This window comes from Nothoprocta perdicaria, unplaced genomic scaffold, assembly GCF_003342845.1.
Source record: "Nothoprocta perdicaria isolate Ctin4 unplaced genomic scaffold, notPer1 scaffold_69, whole genome shotgun sequence".
Classification (NCBI taxonomy): Eukaryota; Metazoa; Chordata; class Aves; order Tinamiformes; family Tinamidae; genus Nothoprocta; species Nothoprocta perdicaria.
Window position 1 is genome coordinate 3442757 of NW_020455965.1, and position 15567 is coordinate 3458323.

Sequence of the window (15567 nt, forward strand, 5' to 3'; positions counted from 1 at the left end):
GGTTGACCCTCGGTGCTTCTGAAGTTCTGGGTTACAGCAGGTCGGATGAAGTCCTGATCCAGCATTCAAGCAAGATCAAAGCTCTTTCAAGCAAGACCACTTTCCTTCCCAAAGCACCAACCCCCGGCATACAAACTGAAATGTAGTTGTGATGTACTCTAGGGAGGTCGCCAGTATCCACGTGTGGAAAGCAAGACTCTCCTTGGTGTAGCCTGCCCGTCCAAATATGCGCCTCTTAGATCTCACCTCCAATGGAAACAAGGTTGGGCCAGAAGAAGAACCAGGTACAAACAAATATTGGTGTGGAGTTGATTAATTCATTTGCTGGGAGTGAAAATAAAAACATGCTAAAGTGGGAGGAGAGTTTTGAATACAATATTGTATGATGTTCTCGGCAAAGTGGAAATTTCAGGTATTGGGTCTGGCAGCTTTCCAGCAGAAGCTTTACATTGGTGTGAGCTGAATATGTTAGGAATGAATTAATGTGACTAGCTATGGTTCATAAAGCATCATAAAGATAGAGGCCTGCAATAACAAGATACTGTCCTGGTTACTCAAAGTCCTGTCTTGCAGTCATTGATCACGAGGACCTTGCAAACTAAACAGGAGGTGCAGGAGAAATGAAAAGTGAGATCTATGGCATGTGTTCACCACTTGAGTAGCAAGTCCAGCTGAGTTCACCGTAGTCATTGAAGTGCCAGACAGGTTGATGGAGCTGCCCTTTCAGCAGGTTGCAGAAAGCACAACCATTCATTACAGTTCAGGCAGGACAAAACCTGCAGGCAAGATTTGTCTCTCCTCTACTTTGTGTTCTGTGGTATCATTACTGTGCTGTGCTGCTGTGTGTGGGATGGTAGGATGTGCACAGGATGGGTGACTGGGAGATGCAGTGCAGAAAAAAAAAAAAAAAAAGAAAAGAAAAGAAAATCAGGGTTTTTCTTTAAATTTAAATTACCAATCTTGGTTGATCCTGTACTCAGGACTTCTCCATACCTAATGCGAGGGCATTATCTATGGTTTGCGTTATGCCAAAAGGAAGAATAATCAAGCAGTTTAAAGAGGGACATTATCCTCACTTATATGTCAAATTTGCTTTTATTTTTATGTGTAGAACAGTATTTTTTTTTTTCACTCGATTTAACATTTGTTCTCCATAGGCAGTTCTTTCCTAATACAAACGGATGGGATGGAACAGAAGCCTCTTTCTGCACAGGTTTGAAGGAGGCACGGCCGCTTTCTCTGGGCTGAGTCAGAGGCTTCACCTGCACGGGGATGAGGGGGTAGCAGCCGCGGCCCCCGTCACCCTGCAGAAGGCCCTGGGGCCGGTTGGCCCCGAGTGCCACCCAGGGCGGCGCGGGCCCCTCTCTGCCTCAGCTGCCAAGTGACTCAGCTCTGGCGGCCGCGCAGGCCGAGCAGGGCCACCCATGGCGCGGAGCAGCACGCGGGGTCCCCTCTGCAGGCCGCCGCCGGGCCCTGGCGGTCTGGCAAACACTCCATAAGCTGTTGTTTAAAGAAGTGCCTTCTGGACACCTAAATCATCGGTTCTTGACAAGGCAAGAGCCTGAGATGGCTCCTCCCTACACTTGAGCACTAAGGAGCAGGCAAAAATACGCAAGCTCTGACCGAAGCATGGGGTGGTGTTAAGCTGTCAAGTAGCAGTGGCTCCCATCTATTATAAATTAACCTCATGGGACGATGGATTCTGACTTAACCCCAGCACTGAAACATGTTAAAACTTATCTCAAGAACCATTCTTTCCCTGAACAGCTACTAGACTACGATCACTTTTCAGCCATAATTCATTTTCTGGCAGCATTCTGCCTACTTGTATTTCATCTTAATTTTGTCACTGAAACAATTATAATATATTGCATGCTTCAGAATATAGAAGTTCCAAGTTAGTTGCAGTTATGCTGTTTCATGTCATAATAAAAATACTCTGATTTCTTATTACAGTTATTTTTGACATCTTACAGATAAAATTGAAGCTAAATTAAAACATTCTGAAATACAGCAAAATATTGTGGGTTTTATGTTTTCTTGGCTTTTTTCTCATTTTTTCCCCAAGATTGCCTGAAGCCTGGGAATGCTGGATTGCCAACAGGATATGGAAGATGGGGGGGAAAAAAAAAATGTTTCATCTACAGTGTCCACCAATCAGAAGTGAGGCAACTGGGATAACTACTTTAAGATTTAGATCATACACTTCCTTCAACTAAAAGAAAGAAAAGAAGGTAAGGAAAATTCTTACAAGATCAAAACTTGATTTTAGGTACTTCCAATCAAGATGTATTTCAGAAGATGGGGTCCAACTTGGGTGGAAAAAAAAGAAGTCAAACAGACAAAGAGCAGAAATGGTTAGGAAAGGTTGTATAGAAGATGGAAACTAGAGAGGCTAAGGGAGACTAGAGAGTAGTCTACATATAGGCTATTAAAAAGCTAAAAGCTTGAAGCTTTCGAGTGAGTTAATGGGTCTTCTGATTTATCAGAAAGTGAGGGAAGTAACTATTTTGTAAGATTTCTTTTGCATCAGCTGTTATCACAGAGGATTTTGAGAGGGCACCTATCCTGAATCCTTTCTTAAGTAATAAATATTGCCATAGATCAGAAGAGTTGGGGTATTAATACAAGATAATAGATAAAATGGTAGCAAGACACCAAATCCAGGGATTTGGCAGAAACTTCAGCTGAACTCCTAAGGAAATAAGTCAGCTCTGTTCAAAACCGGTTCCTGTGCTGGAGGTCTGGAAAGCAGTTAATCATTTTACCTATCCTATAATGTGGCAAAAGGGAAAATCACAGACCAATACTTCTGTATCAAGTCTACACCTCCAAGCATAAAACCATTGTAATTTAAGTCGGAAGCTATAAAAAAAGGTCTTCATAAAGAGAGCATCTAATATACAAGAATTTTCTACATATGTAAAAGAGAAATAGGAGTCAGTCAGTTTGATAAATTCAGAATTGCAAGGTACATCTTTATGAACTGTAATATTTGGACAGGTCAAGATAAAGCCATCGTAAGAAATGATTTTAGTTGATTCTCTTGCTGGCAGCTGTAGGCCTGAATTGTCAGACTGAACTAACTTGCCTTCCTTGGTATAATCCTTGGTCAAGGCTGAATCACATTGGCATAACCCTCCTCGTACCCAAGGAGCAATGTCACAGAGTACTCTTCACAACCTATTGCCTTTCAGGGGCACTGCTGCACCTCATATTTATTCAAGGCAAATTCAAGCTCCTAGCTGACTCTAGTGCTTCTGATTTTTTACAGCCTCAGCTGCAGCCTCAGTATAAAAAGTGTGAACATGGAATTTAATGCAGTTATTAAGGCAGTCCTTCCAAACTTTGTTTGAATTATTCTATATTCTACAGAAAACTGTCATGTAGCAGTAGGGAAAGTAAATATGGTAGCTGAAAACAGTTTAATGGATAGCCTCTCTTTGGCCAAAGGACTGATGTTCCTTGTTATGCTTTCTGAAAAGTAATTTACATTAGCAGATATTGGCTTCCAGTTTGTTTATATAGATACTGATTTGCAAGAATACATCTCCAACAAATTATGCTGGTTTTACTAGTCTCATCACTAATGAGTCTAAATGTCTGTTTTTTCTTCTTGCTGTTCTTTTTTCTTAGTCATTCTCATCTTTAATTATTTTGCACAATTATAAAATGAAGAAAAATTAGATCTGTATGATTCCAATATGCAGCCAGATTACCATAGCTACAATGAAAAAATGACTTATAATTAGACATTGCTTTAGTGTAGTGATTGTACCTTATTGCATAGAGAGACTCTTGAGTATATTGCTACATCTGATAAAGATTTGGACCAAAACAAGTAGCATAGTTTTTTTGTTTGTTTGTGTTTGATTTATTCAAAAGTAAGTCTTTATTTATACTTGTACAGGAAAAGTCATTTAGTCCTTTGTTCTGCATCCCTCAGTAGATCTGAACATATATGACTTATGAGTTCCCTTTTGAGGAATTGTAAGGCAGGCAATAACATGTGCTTTACTTGACGGCACCTTACATCAGGCCAGCCAAATATTCTCTTTCCTTTCTCTTGCCACCTTTTAAGGAGCTCACTCCACACTTTATGGTGTGCACTGATGTTCACCTTGAATCCTCAGTTGCCCTTTGAATGGCTGAGCCAGGACAGTTTGGGGACACGATCACAAACATATCCATACTGCATAGCAGGTCAGTCTGGTAAACTGAGAAGTGAGCTAGGGAGGGCAACAGCTCCTGCAAGGGTTTTTCCTATGACAAAAATCTCAGCTGAAGCTTCAAAAAGTTGAGACTTCGTTTTTGGCTCCAGGATGTGTTGAGACACGTCTTGGACTCTGACTGAGGGGTAGCCTATTTCTGTAGAAAACCAACAGCCTTTAGTTTGTGCCATGTGTGTAAGGAAATGGTTCACAAAGGCTGACAAATCATCCAGATTTGCAAACTGCAACAAATGATGAGTGTCAATATGTCACCAGAGGTAATAATTAAATAGATATATTTACAAAATTCTAAGTTCTGTCAAGTAAACAGAGAACAAAAGAAAAAGCACACAAACCGATCAATTTGAAGAACTTTATCCAAAAACACAATTTCCATCTGATGTTAACAAAACTTGTCATTTTCACCATAGCAAAAGAAAGAACCAGTATTAAGTACAGATATAGTGAAAACAGTCAGTAATTTGAAAAATTTAACAGGAGTTTAAAAGATTGCTCTGTTAACTAAACTGGCTAAATACAATAAACTCAGAGAAAACAGAAGGTATTATTTAAATTATTTTCCTTTCCACAGAGATCCACATTTCAAGAACAATTATTACAACAGTAAAGGATTTTTTTTTAATAAACCAATCCCTATACTATGAAAACAACACAGAAAAGCCCTGCAAACCTGTTATGTACAAGAGGGAATAGCAGAGAGAACAAGAAAATAAATTGTTGGAGAAAATCAGTTAAAATAACAGCATATATTAAAGGACTCCTGTAAGCCTCTGTTTTAAGCTGAAGGAAGATGTCATTTCCAAATGACTGCAATTATGAGTGAAGTACAGATATTTCCAGGAGTTGTCACTATTTAGCTTGCATTTTGGAAAAATAACATTTTAGGCAATACTTAAGACAACTTAAAACTCAAAGCAAGTATTACAAGCTACCTCAGAAAGCAAGCAAATAGATTTATTTACATTATTAAAAAAATTGGGATTTTGCAGCCCACCTTCCAAATTTGATAACTTCAGAACTGAGAGAACTTTATTAGAGAAAGAACCAAGATTTCTGAGGTTACATGCTGAGATGATAGAAAAAATAGTACAGCAATCTGTTACATTACATACCCTACCAGCATATCTATCAAAATATTCAGACTCCTTTTTATTACCTTCTATTTAAAAAAATAGAGTGTGTTGGTTTCTTTCCTCCCTTTGATTAGAAAAGCATAGATGTCCTTAGAAATATTTAAAATAAAACCCCATCAACCAGAGCTAGCTCTGCAATCTCATCTACCACAGCTGAACCTTAGCACTATAGGAGTGGATTTAATCCTGTTGAATCCAGGTGCAGACAAAAGTCCCTCTGGACTGAGCAGGTTGTGAGATGGGGAACTTCAAGCATCCTTGCAAAGGTCAGAACTCAGTAGAATTTTAGACCGACATCTGCAATAAATTAATTTTATTCCTCTGAAATGGGACTGAATTACACCAGAAGCGCAGCATAGTCTTATTGACTGCAGCTCCGAAAGCTCCTGTGATGAAGCCAGAATAAGCACAGATCTCTGCAGGAGGTTTTCTACTGCCTCTCAGTTCTGTCCCAGGCCTTCCTGTAATCTCCTTTTGTTCCAAATGAGATTTAGAAATGATCAAGTGCTACCGGCAGTAGCAGCCTGGCTGTGCAGCTGAGAACAGCAGGTAGAATGGATTTGAAATATCCATGGCTTAGCAAGCACCCTGAAAAAGGCCTTTTTATTTATTTATTTAAATAGAATGTTTTTTGACTGACCAGGCTGGGATCTTATGACCTTCACCCTAATATAGCCCATATGGAATGACCTCACTCTTTTGTATATGAAACTCCTTATACTACCCGCTTTGACTCCCGTTTTTTGCCTGCTCCAAGTATTTTACCACTAATCCTGTTTTGCCAAGACTAACAGAATAACAGGAGGTTGGGGGGGGAGGATAGAAAGACTAAGTGCTGGGTACGGATTAGTGCAGTTAAAATCAATAAATAAATAAATCTGAATTTCAGAATGGCAGCACTGGATTTTATGGCTATCGATAATACAGTCATTAAACGTAGTGGCCACAACTTACTCTTCTGCTTGAGGGAAACGCTTGCAGTTTGGCTAGGTAGCTGATGATTGAGATTTAGCTCCAGGAAGAGATGTTGTATTACTGATCTTTGTGTCGTATCGCAGTAAAGGTCAACAGAGGTTTTTAAGAAGGGCAGAATAACATTTTTGGCTTCCAATACTTGGAATACATGGTATGATGTCAGGGAATTAAAAGACCAGGGGAGAAATAAACTGGAGGCATAGAGACACATTTTGGTGGCAAAGGGATGTGGTCACGTCAGGGTACCTTGGGAGGAAAAAGGAATCATCCTTCCCAGCCTCAAGGATTGTGTATTGACTTTTGGGATGGGCTTAAGAAGTGTCTTGGTGCTGTTTTTCACCTTTTTTTTAAGTGTGGGTAATGATACAGCTCCCTCTGAGACCTGTACAGGAGAATAAGGTGATGCTATTGCACATGATTGTTATGCTGCTATTTGATGTCTTAATATTATATGCATAAAAAAAAAAAAAACCTTTGTAAGGGAGACTAGAGTTTTGGATGATCAGCCTTGCATATATTCCATTAAAAGTGGCAGATTTTTGAATCCTTTCTAAAGTTGAAAAAAAAAGTTTTCCAGAAGCCTCCACAGAAGAAAGAGCCTTCATAAGACTTCCCTGAAAGAAAATGTTGGTTGGGCTCAGGCAAAAGGGCATTTGCCTTAGTACCAAGAGACAGGAGCTACTTATACCACCTAGAAAAGCCTGGCTTTAAAGGATGGATTTGCAATACACTGAGATGCTTGGACGTGTGACAGGTTTGTATCACCACTTTGCTTCCTTTTCTTGGTCTGTTCCCAAAACAGGTCACTGAAAAAGTGGGATCTAGAAAGAAGTGTGAGAAGGACTGGAAAAAAGAAAAACAGGTAAAAGGTGCCAGTGTAATAACAGGATTTAGGGTTTTCCTTTTTCCCTTCCCACTAGCTTTTTGTACCATTTAGCCCAAGGATTGTTTTCAGTTCTGTTAATGACATGGCTCATGTGTCATATAAACTTGCAAACTTTGCTTTGGCTTCACTCTGGCCAGATGACATGGAGACTTTTTATTTATTTATTTATTTAATCTGTGCAGATCTACTGGATGGTCTTGGTGTAACCATCCTGGAACAGGCCAGAAGGGGATAAAATTGCCATACATTTTGTTCTGCAAAGACGTGTATTTCCTTGGGGATTTCTGGACACTTGGATTCTTCCCTTTTACTTTGTGCCTGAAGCACCACTAAGGAAACCGGCAGCTGGTTGGTCCCTGCCTGCTATGAATTCTTCACTTATCTGCAGAAGAGTTTAGTGGCACCTTCATTTTCTCTATCTGGAGCTGGTAACAGAGATAGTTAAGGCAAGGGAATGGATATAAGGAAACATGTACAGTCAGTGTCAGATCAAGTGCAGTGGGAGCTTTTATAGTGAAGAAAATGGGATGTTTGGATCTCTTTTGGATGTTCCTTAGGTAAGAGGCAAAGGGCCAACCACATGTTAAACTGTCCCTGTCTTTATCTTGTGATACTGACTGATAAAATACACCTAATAGAATATTGAGCTCTGCTAATGGAAGCAACACTTGTTTTTCTGAGGATTAGCAGGCTGTAAAACGAGGAAGGACATGCTGTACCTGATAGCTTGTTCACTTAAACTCAGCTCAGACTGTGTGCCCGGAAAGTCAGCAGGGCTCCCAAGGCCAAAATAAGATTTAATGAAGCGCTAAGCTCTGCTTGTCAGAATCCTGATGTCTGACATTATCATCAGAGACCTGGATGCCCTTCTTCTTTCTGAGAGTTAACCAGATGAAATCCCATTCTTCAGAGCTGTGAAAGCTTTAATGCACATAAGCTGACTCCACTAGGATTTTGATTTTTGGCCTGTTTCCTCTTAATAATAGAAATCATGCTTAAAAAGAATAATTTTCCACATTCTGCTCTGTGGTTAGCCACAGGAAACTCAGTAAAATTACATGATATAAAAGGGCAGAGCTACGTGAAATTAGTAAGTCTCAGCTGCCTGCAGAGAAATGTGAAAGGATATTAAGAACTGGAAAAGTAAAAGAAAGCTTCTAATAATAGACAAAATACATAACAACCTGTAGACTAAAGACTCCTAATTTGGCTTACTCCCGGCCACAAAGGAGGAATTTTCTTTCAACTGAAATGGATGTATGGGATCAGAGTATAATAGCTCGCTGGCTCTAATCTCTTTTGATTTGGGACTTGTTCTAACAGACAGCTCAGCTGTTTGATGGGATGCAGCAAGTTGGTGAGATGCTGACTGGCCTCCAGTCCCACTGAAAACAAGAGTTTTTGAGAGGGAGGGCTCATTATTTTTGAGGTAACTATCAGCTCATTTTCCCAGTTAAATGGCTAAGTATATTATTTATAGCAGATGCGTCTCTCTGATGCTGTTGTTTCATCAGTTTCTTTTTTTGTCGTTCTGTTTTGCAAATGTGTTGACATGGAAATATATCTTCATCTTATTTTAAGAGTGTATTTATGACGGTGATGAAGACAGATCCCCTAGGCTTGGAGATGCAGCACTGGCTCTGTGAGCTTCCCTGCCAGAGCTTCCCTCTGTGAGCTTCCCTGTCTAACCTGTCTTTGCAGATACCTCCAAAACCACAGATTCACAGAATATTTAAGGTTGGAAGGGACCTCTACAGATCATCTAGTCCAACCTTCCTGCTCAAGCAGGCACACCTAGAGCATGTGGCACAGGGTGGCATCCAGGCGGGTTTTGAAGACCTCCAGAGTAGGAGACTCCACAACCTCCCTGGGCAGCCTGTTCCACTGCTCTGTCACCCTAACAGTAAAGAAGTTGCTCCTCACCTGGAGACGGAACTTCTTGTGTTTCAGCTTGTGGCCATTACCCCTCGTCCTATCGCTGGCCACCAGTGAGAACAGCCTGTCCCCTTCCTCCCTGCATTCTCCCTTCCTGAACTTATACATATTAATCATATCCCCTCTGAGCCGTCTCTTCTCCAGAGAAAACAGGCCCAGCTCACTCAGCCTCTCTTCATACGAGAGATGTTCCATTCCCTGAACAGTCAGCTTCTTTGCTGTGATGGCCACGCAGCTGCCTGCTTTAGCACGTGGCTGCTTAAAGAGAAATCTTAAGATATAATTTGATTTCTTTTTAGTATGTTTTCAGAGACTCTTAAAGGCTACCACTAAGAAAGACACAGCAGGATGTCTTCCTGCTTCCCACAGCTCGTTAATAACGTTGCAGAGCACAGCTAGCATTGCTTGTGTTTTTAAGATGTTTGCAACTTATTAGGGGGGTCTAACACTGCACAAAATAATTGTTTTGTTTACTATAGAGCAAATTCAGCTCGGTATCATTTAAGAGTTATCTGTGTTAGGTGCTTTTATTTACAGACCTTGATCTGGAAGTGGAATCCTGCTCTCTCTGATGCACAAAAGGCTTAACCAAGTACAGAGGTCTCTTCTGCTTTTGCAGAACAGGTTGGGAGAAAAGCGGTGGGCAAAGTGCTTGGGCCTCCTCCTCAGCCCTGACAGAGGGAGTGACAGCAGTTCCCAACTGCCTGGTTCCAAAGGAAGGAATAACATGTACCTGCGTAAAGTAGTAGTAACACTTTCCCTATGCCTTTCACTTCCTTCTCCATTCCCCTCTGTTGTCTCTACAAGCTTTCTTAATGATGGGTGGGTGTCTTTCTTTTGCAGTGATTGGATTTAACCCTTCCCTTACCTCCCAAAAGACAGAAGTGTTCAGGGCATGCCAGATTGACACCTGAGAAGGCTGTATCGTAACTACACAGCCCAATGCCAAGTATGTTGCCAGCATCAAAGATGGATCCAAGTTTGAACCAGTTTGGCTACTGTAGTTCAGGGACATAGAATCTCATCTTTAATAGACCTGGCAATATGCTGCAGAGACTCTTGTGTACACTAATACACTTGCATTGTAAAAATATTAACAGGAAAACCTGCATAATTAGTGCCTTCAACTGTGAGACAGCAAATGCTTGTGCTTGCTGCCTGCACCCTGTTTTCCATTTCACCCTGTCAGACCAATTACTTTAATTCAACTTCCGTCTGGGCCTTCTTGACAATTCTACCTCTAATGATGCAAATATGTATGAGGATGATCTGGATGAGGGAAGCAGAACTTGTTGTTTTCCAGCAGTTCTGCGATTACTATCAATTTCCCATGAAAGTAGGGCACTTTCATTGGGAAAAGCAACACGAATGTGTCACTCTCATTTTCATTAGCAGGAGGGAGGTTCTTTGCTGTTCCCTCTCAAACAGTACTCTTCATGGGTGAAGAATCTGGTCCAGTGCTTTGGGAGAGAAATGCAAGCATTGTTAATTGCACTTAGATTAATATTCTGAGTAATTTACAGAAACCACTTCACTGGCAAATTCATTAAGCAGTAGAATAATCCCACTGGGTAATTACCATATTGTCAAACTGTTTTTAATCATGTCTTGTTCTTCTCCATGCAGAAACAGTGCTTGCAAGAGCTGCCATAATTAGACATGCTGTTGAAGAAGTGAAGAAAAGGGCATGAGTAAGTGGTACAGTTCCTAGGCAATGGAATATCTGAACGTTGTAGGGACAGTGCATAATATTCCCATTGTCTTACACACCAAACCATGTCCTACTCAGTTCTGCACTGGAAGCTGTCTGCCAGCGTCTCTCAAGATTGGGCACATCACAGCTTTTTTTTTTTTTTTTTTCTTTTTTTTTAATTGAGATGCTAAGGAGCGTAAGAAAAGGAGGTTTCACGTCTTAAACAGCTTCCATGCTCTTTAGTACCCTCTGTGTATGAAGAAAACTGATGTTTTAGGGTAGTGAAGGGTATCATTTTTCATGTTCTTAAGACTTCAGCTGCTTTACCAGACAAGATTTGCTTTCTGTTTTTCTCAAACTTCTTTTTTTTGCAGCCCTCTTTTGGTATCAGCCGCTTTCACAAAATAATGCCTCCAAACAGGGAAATAACCAGAAGCGTAAGAGCTCTATACCTCCAGCGAGCTGTCAGGATTTTCCTTATCCTGTGAATAACTTAACCTTCTCCCTCGTGCTAGCTCTGTCTGCATCCTGTTCCATGATCCCCATCCAGTGGAGGAGAGCACAATCACACAGGCTGATGCCCGGTGTGCGCCAAGGAAAGTGCAGGTGGAGGAGAGATCATAGAATCCCTAAGGTTGGAAGGGACCTTTAGAGATGATCTAGTCCAACCCTCTGCACATGCAGGGTCACCTAGAGCACGTGGCACAGGGCTCTGTCCAAGCGGGTTCGGCTGTATCCAAGATGCAGCCTTGGGAGAGCTCCCCTGCCCCTCCAGGGATCTCTTCAACTGCGTGGCAGCAAACTCCTACCACAGAACTGGGACAAATTTGAAGGCCAGCTCCCACAAAGGGCAAAAAACATCCACAGTAAATAAATATATATGTGACAATAAATACTGATTTAGGGCATGCTGCTTTAATTCAAGTAACTTCCTATCACCCCTCCAGGAAAATTGCTTTAAAGAGGAGGAAAAAAAAGGAAATCCATACTTTCCTATATCTTTGGCAGCTCTTAGTCCAGCCTTAAGTTCAATGGCAGGTGTGCATCAAAAATAGTTTCTGTGCCAACAGCCAAGGCATTCTGGAATGAGGATAGTAGCTGTATGAGAACAGAAACCTTTACAGTACATTTGGACTCAGAGAAAGGATTTATCTACTGCTCTCTCAGCTCAGAGACCTTATGTACTCTTGTTTGGTTTTTAAAGGGGAAGAGAGAGATTTCCATCATAGGCAACCTTCTTCCTTGAAGATTTTATAATCTCTAAAGCAAGAAAGGCTGGAGCCTGTTTTGAAAATACAATTCTAAAAAAAAGACAACTCTTATGGGAATAATACAATGAAAATATAGACCCAATTCCAAATGATTAAGTAGAATTATCTAAATTGGCTATATAAAGTACAGGAACCTCATGAGAACCTAGAGGCATATTCATATTTAAATATAAGCATTCACAAATCTGCCCATTATTATATATCCATTATATATATTGAATGCTATTTATACCTCAGCACATTCCTGATCTGTGCACTCACTTCCTCACTGAGGGTAAAAATGTCTAATCTGCCTTTCAATTGTACCTTTCTCATAGACGTCACTTGCAGTTAACTAGACTTCACCCTTTCCTCACATTGCTTTGGTTCACCAATATGTTTATGGACATATATGCTTTCTGTGGGAAATCTAGATTACAACATAATGAGCTGAACACATGGTATTTGGCCTTTATTTTCTGGAAGGGACACACCTAAGGACCACTGCTGTCACTGCAATCCCCTAGACAGAGCGGGGAGCTACTCTGTTTAACACTTCATCTTCTGGAGAGCAGCAAACCTTGTAACAGCTGTGCCCCTTCCTGGAAGCAGCAGACAGGGTTAGCATCAATTCATATCTAGTAATTGACTGCAGAAAGGATATTAGATTTAGATAGTAAAGATCTGCCTGCTAGAGCTTTCAGCTCACAGCTTTGAGCACAGCAAAGTGTACGCCTGTGCTCTAGATCCACATGATGAACTTGGCCTCCATCAGACCCGAGTCAGTGACTAACGTTACTCCATCTGAAAAATGGAGCTGTCCAGAAAAACATGATTTCATAGAACATTATACCTAGCAAGTGCACAGTTAAAAAAAAAAAACTGACAAAAGCCAGAAGAGCTGCTAGAAAAATCTAAACAGTAGAAAATAAGGACTGTCTGTATAAATCTCACTATTTTTTGCATTTATTGTAGCCACGCTGTCCTCTCTGTCATTATATTTCTATACAAAACACACATTGGCTGTGGTCGTGATTAAAGCTCTCACCTCCATACAATTTGCAATTGCAACCAAGTCTTTTTTTCTGCCATCAAGATTCAAGGTGATTAATTTGTATTTCATTTCCATGACTGGGGTAGCACTTAATTAACAAAGTCCCTACCTATATGTATTTATAGAGATATACATGTATATATACACACATACATACATACACAGGACAAATACTGCTGCAGTTATTTTCGCCTCCCATGGTTAGAGTGTCAGTCATCCTAGAAGGTGAAGGCATACACCACTCCCACAACCACAATATTTCCAATTGTTGCAATTATTGCAATCCATAGTAATATGGCATCGTTTGAAGAACGGGATGTCTCTTCTGGCGGATTCTGCATGGAAGAAGCTGCATGGACATTGGCTGATGAGTTAAACAAGGAGTACTCTGTGCTAAAGTCCTCGTTGGGTGAGTCCATAAAGGCTCCTCCCATAACAGGAAGCTGTGAAGAAACACATGGCAAAATTAGATTAAAGGCTCATGTCTCTATTTGCTTTGTCTTGAAGTCATTACAAGAAAGATGCCAGTAGACAACCTACAAAATTATTATTTCATGTATGTGGTGCTAAGCTGTGAGGAACCTCACATATATGCATGTATTTTACTTTATAGCTTCTGTAACTTCCGTGGACATTCTGTATTCAGATGTCTCTTTTTCTGTTAGAATTCATTTTACTGCACAAAACAATAATGCTGCATGTAATATACACTGTGTTAGAAGACTCTAAATCAACCTAAATAATATATAGATTTAAAAAGAATTCTCCATAAGGCATTCCTATAGAAAAAGATAGACTTAAAGCACTGCATCTGTTTTACAACTAATGATCACCAGCGATGGGATCACACTGCACTGAGGAGTGGAGCAGGCAGAATGAGGAGGAACTCATGCAGGGAGTTCATTCCCCTGACATGTATGGCTCAAAAGCAAACCCTTGGTTTACACAGAGATTCTTGCAGAAGTTGTTATTGTAAAAGAGGTGGAGTGTGTGCAGTGCTCTAATTTCATTTGCAAAACACCCCACTGTAAAGATGCAGGGTTCAAAAGCCTATACAGCAAGAAGCTTCAGGTTGGATTAGGAAAGGCAAGACCCTCAACAAGGCATGTTCCACAGCAGGAGTCAGGCTTCTAACAGCTTTCCCACCTCACTCTGCTCCTTTTGGGAAGTATAAAACACCAGATGTTTTCAGCAGGATGGCAGTAATTCAGCATAAGAATATGGAAACAAAGTAAAAAGGAATCGTTTACACTTGTCCTGACACAAGTTTCAGTTGTCTTCCCAACCTTAGGTCAGACCCCAGTGCAAATGCTTCTTGATAGAACAACTGCTTTATCCTACAGATGGATTTCTTGTTTGAGCAGAAAAAGGTTATGTATTGCAGAGCTAGAACTATCTATCACTTTTAATAAAAGGCTCCCATGAAAGTGTTTTGCTTTCATCTTGGTTCCTTGCACTTTTAGGAATGCAAGTCTGGGAGCATCTGCCCTGCTTCACTGAGTCCAGACTCTGCAATCACTTACAGCTCAAGGATCCAGTGTTGAAATGACCTGCAAAACATCTGCTTCACTTATCTGTAGATGCCAAGCACATATACATCTATAAAAAGTCTAAAATCTGATGAGCAACCTCAGAATCCACAACTGTCACGTACTGCAAGAAAAGCAGGAACCACGAGGATCTCCTAAAGCCCCAAGTCTCTGCAGAGTCAGTAACTAAAATCCAAGAGCATTGCAGCAGATTGACCAGACCAGTATCAGAACCAGGGTACAAACAGTTACGTGTCCAAACACCCCTGCCAGGCTCACCTGAGTGTAAAAGCTCCATAAGGACTTGGCTGGTTTGAGCTGGAGCATGGACTAAAATGACCATCATCCTCTTTTCCAGTAATGAATGAGAGTGCTTCCATACTTTTGGTTGTAACATAAGCAGTTCTGTCCTGCCTGTATCCAACAGGAGGCCCTAGCAAAAGTCACCTCCCATCGTGTCACCTGTCTCTGTGTCACACACTGGGTAGGTCCCCTTTCCTTTTCATAGGCATCTAAACTCTAACCCTACCTTCACATTCATGATCCATTCTCACCCTTGTCATCTGCCCATCATGTCACAGTGTCACCTCCCCCCTCCATACAGTTTATATAAACTAAACACATTCCCTTATCCACCTGCAAAATTTCAAACAAGTGCTTTTTGCCTTATCCCACATTTCCCACACATCTGCAAAACTCAAAAATTGCAATCAAAAAACCATCATCATCTTTGATAGCTTCCTGGATAATCTATTCTGTTGTTCTCCTAAAAAAACAGCTTGCTGCAACACCAGCCAATCTCCCCTACTCTCCATGGTTTCCAAGCTGCTGCTTTCATCTTCCAACTTGTAGACCACATTATAGACTTGTTGCTTGCAAA

At 40.8% G+C, this 15567-nt stretch overlaps 1 protein-coding gene and 2 long non-coding RNA genes across 3 annotated transcripts in view; 2 read left to right on the forward strand and 1 right to left on the reverse strand.

Moving 5' to 3' along the window:
* Window positions 1-1343, forward strand: part of LOC112956971 — a 47887-nt gene extending 46544 nt beyond the window's left edge. Inside the window, exons 2-3 of the long non-coding RNA XR_003251138.1 lie at window positions 163-284; window positions 1158-1343. This is a non-coding gene — a long non-coding RNA (uncharacterized LOC112956971). The remainder of the gene's footprint in view (window positions 1-162; window positions 285-1157) is intronic.
* Window positions 1344-2176: 833 nt separating this feature from the next.
* On the forward strand, window positions 2177-7700 carry LOC112956968. The gene is made up of 3 exons (XR_003251137.1): window positions 2177-2234; window positions 7143-7202; window positions 7409-7700. It is a non-coding gene; the product is annotated as an uncharacterized LOC112956968 (long non-coding RNA).
* Window positions 7701-12596: 4896 nt separating this feature from the next.
* On the reverse strand, window positions 12597-13598 carry CUNH14orf132 (chromosome unknown C14orf132 homolog). The gene has a single exon (XM_026050464.1). The coding sequence runs from the start codon at window positions 13590-13592 to the stop codon at window positions 13377-13379; it is 216 nt and encodes a 71-aa protein (XP_025906249.1). The 5' UTR covers window positions 13593-13598; the 3' UTR covers window positions 12597-13376.
* Between the last annotated feature and the right edge of the window lie 1969 nt (window positions 13599-15567).

Bases quoted from the DNA above. Each gene is read 5' to 3' on its own strand.
- CUNH14orf132 (XM_026050464.1), bottom strand. From the start codon at position 13,592: ATGGGAGGAGCCTTTATGGACTCACCCAACGAGGACTTTAGCACAGAG.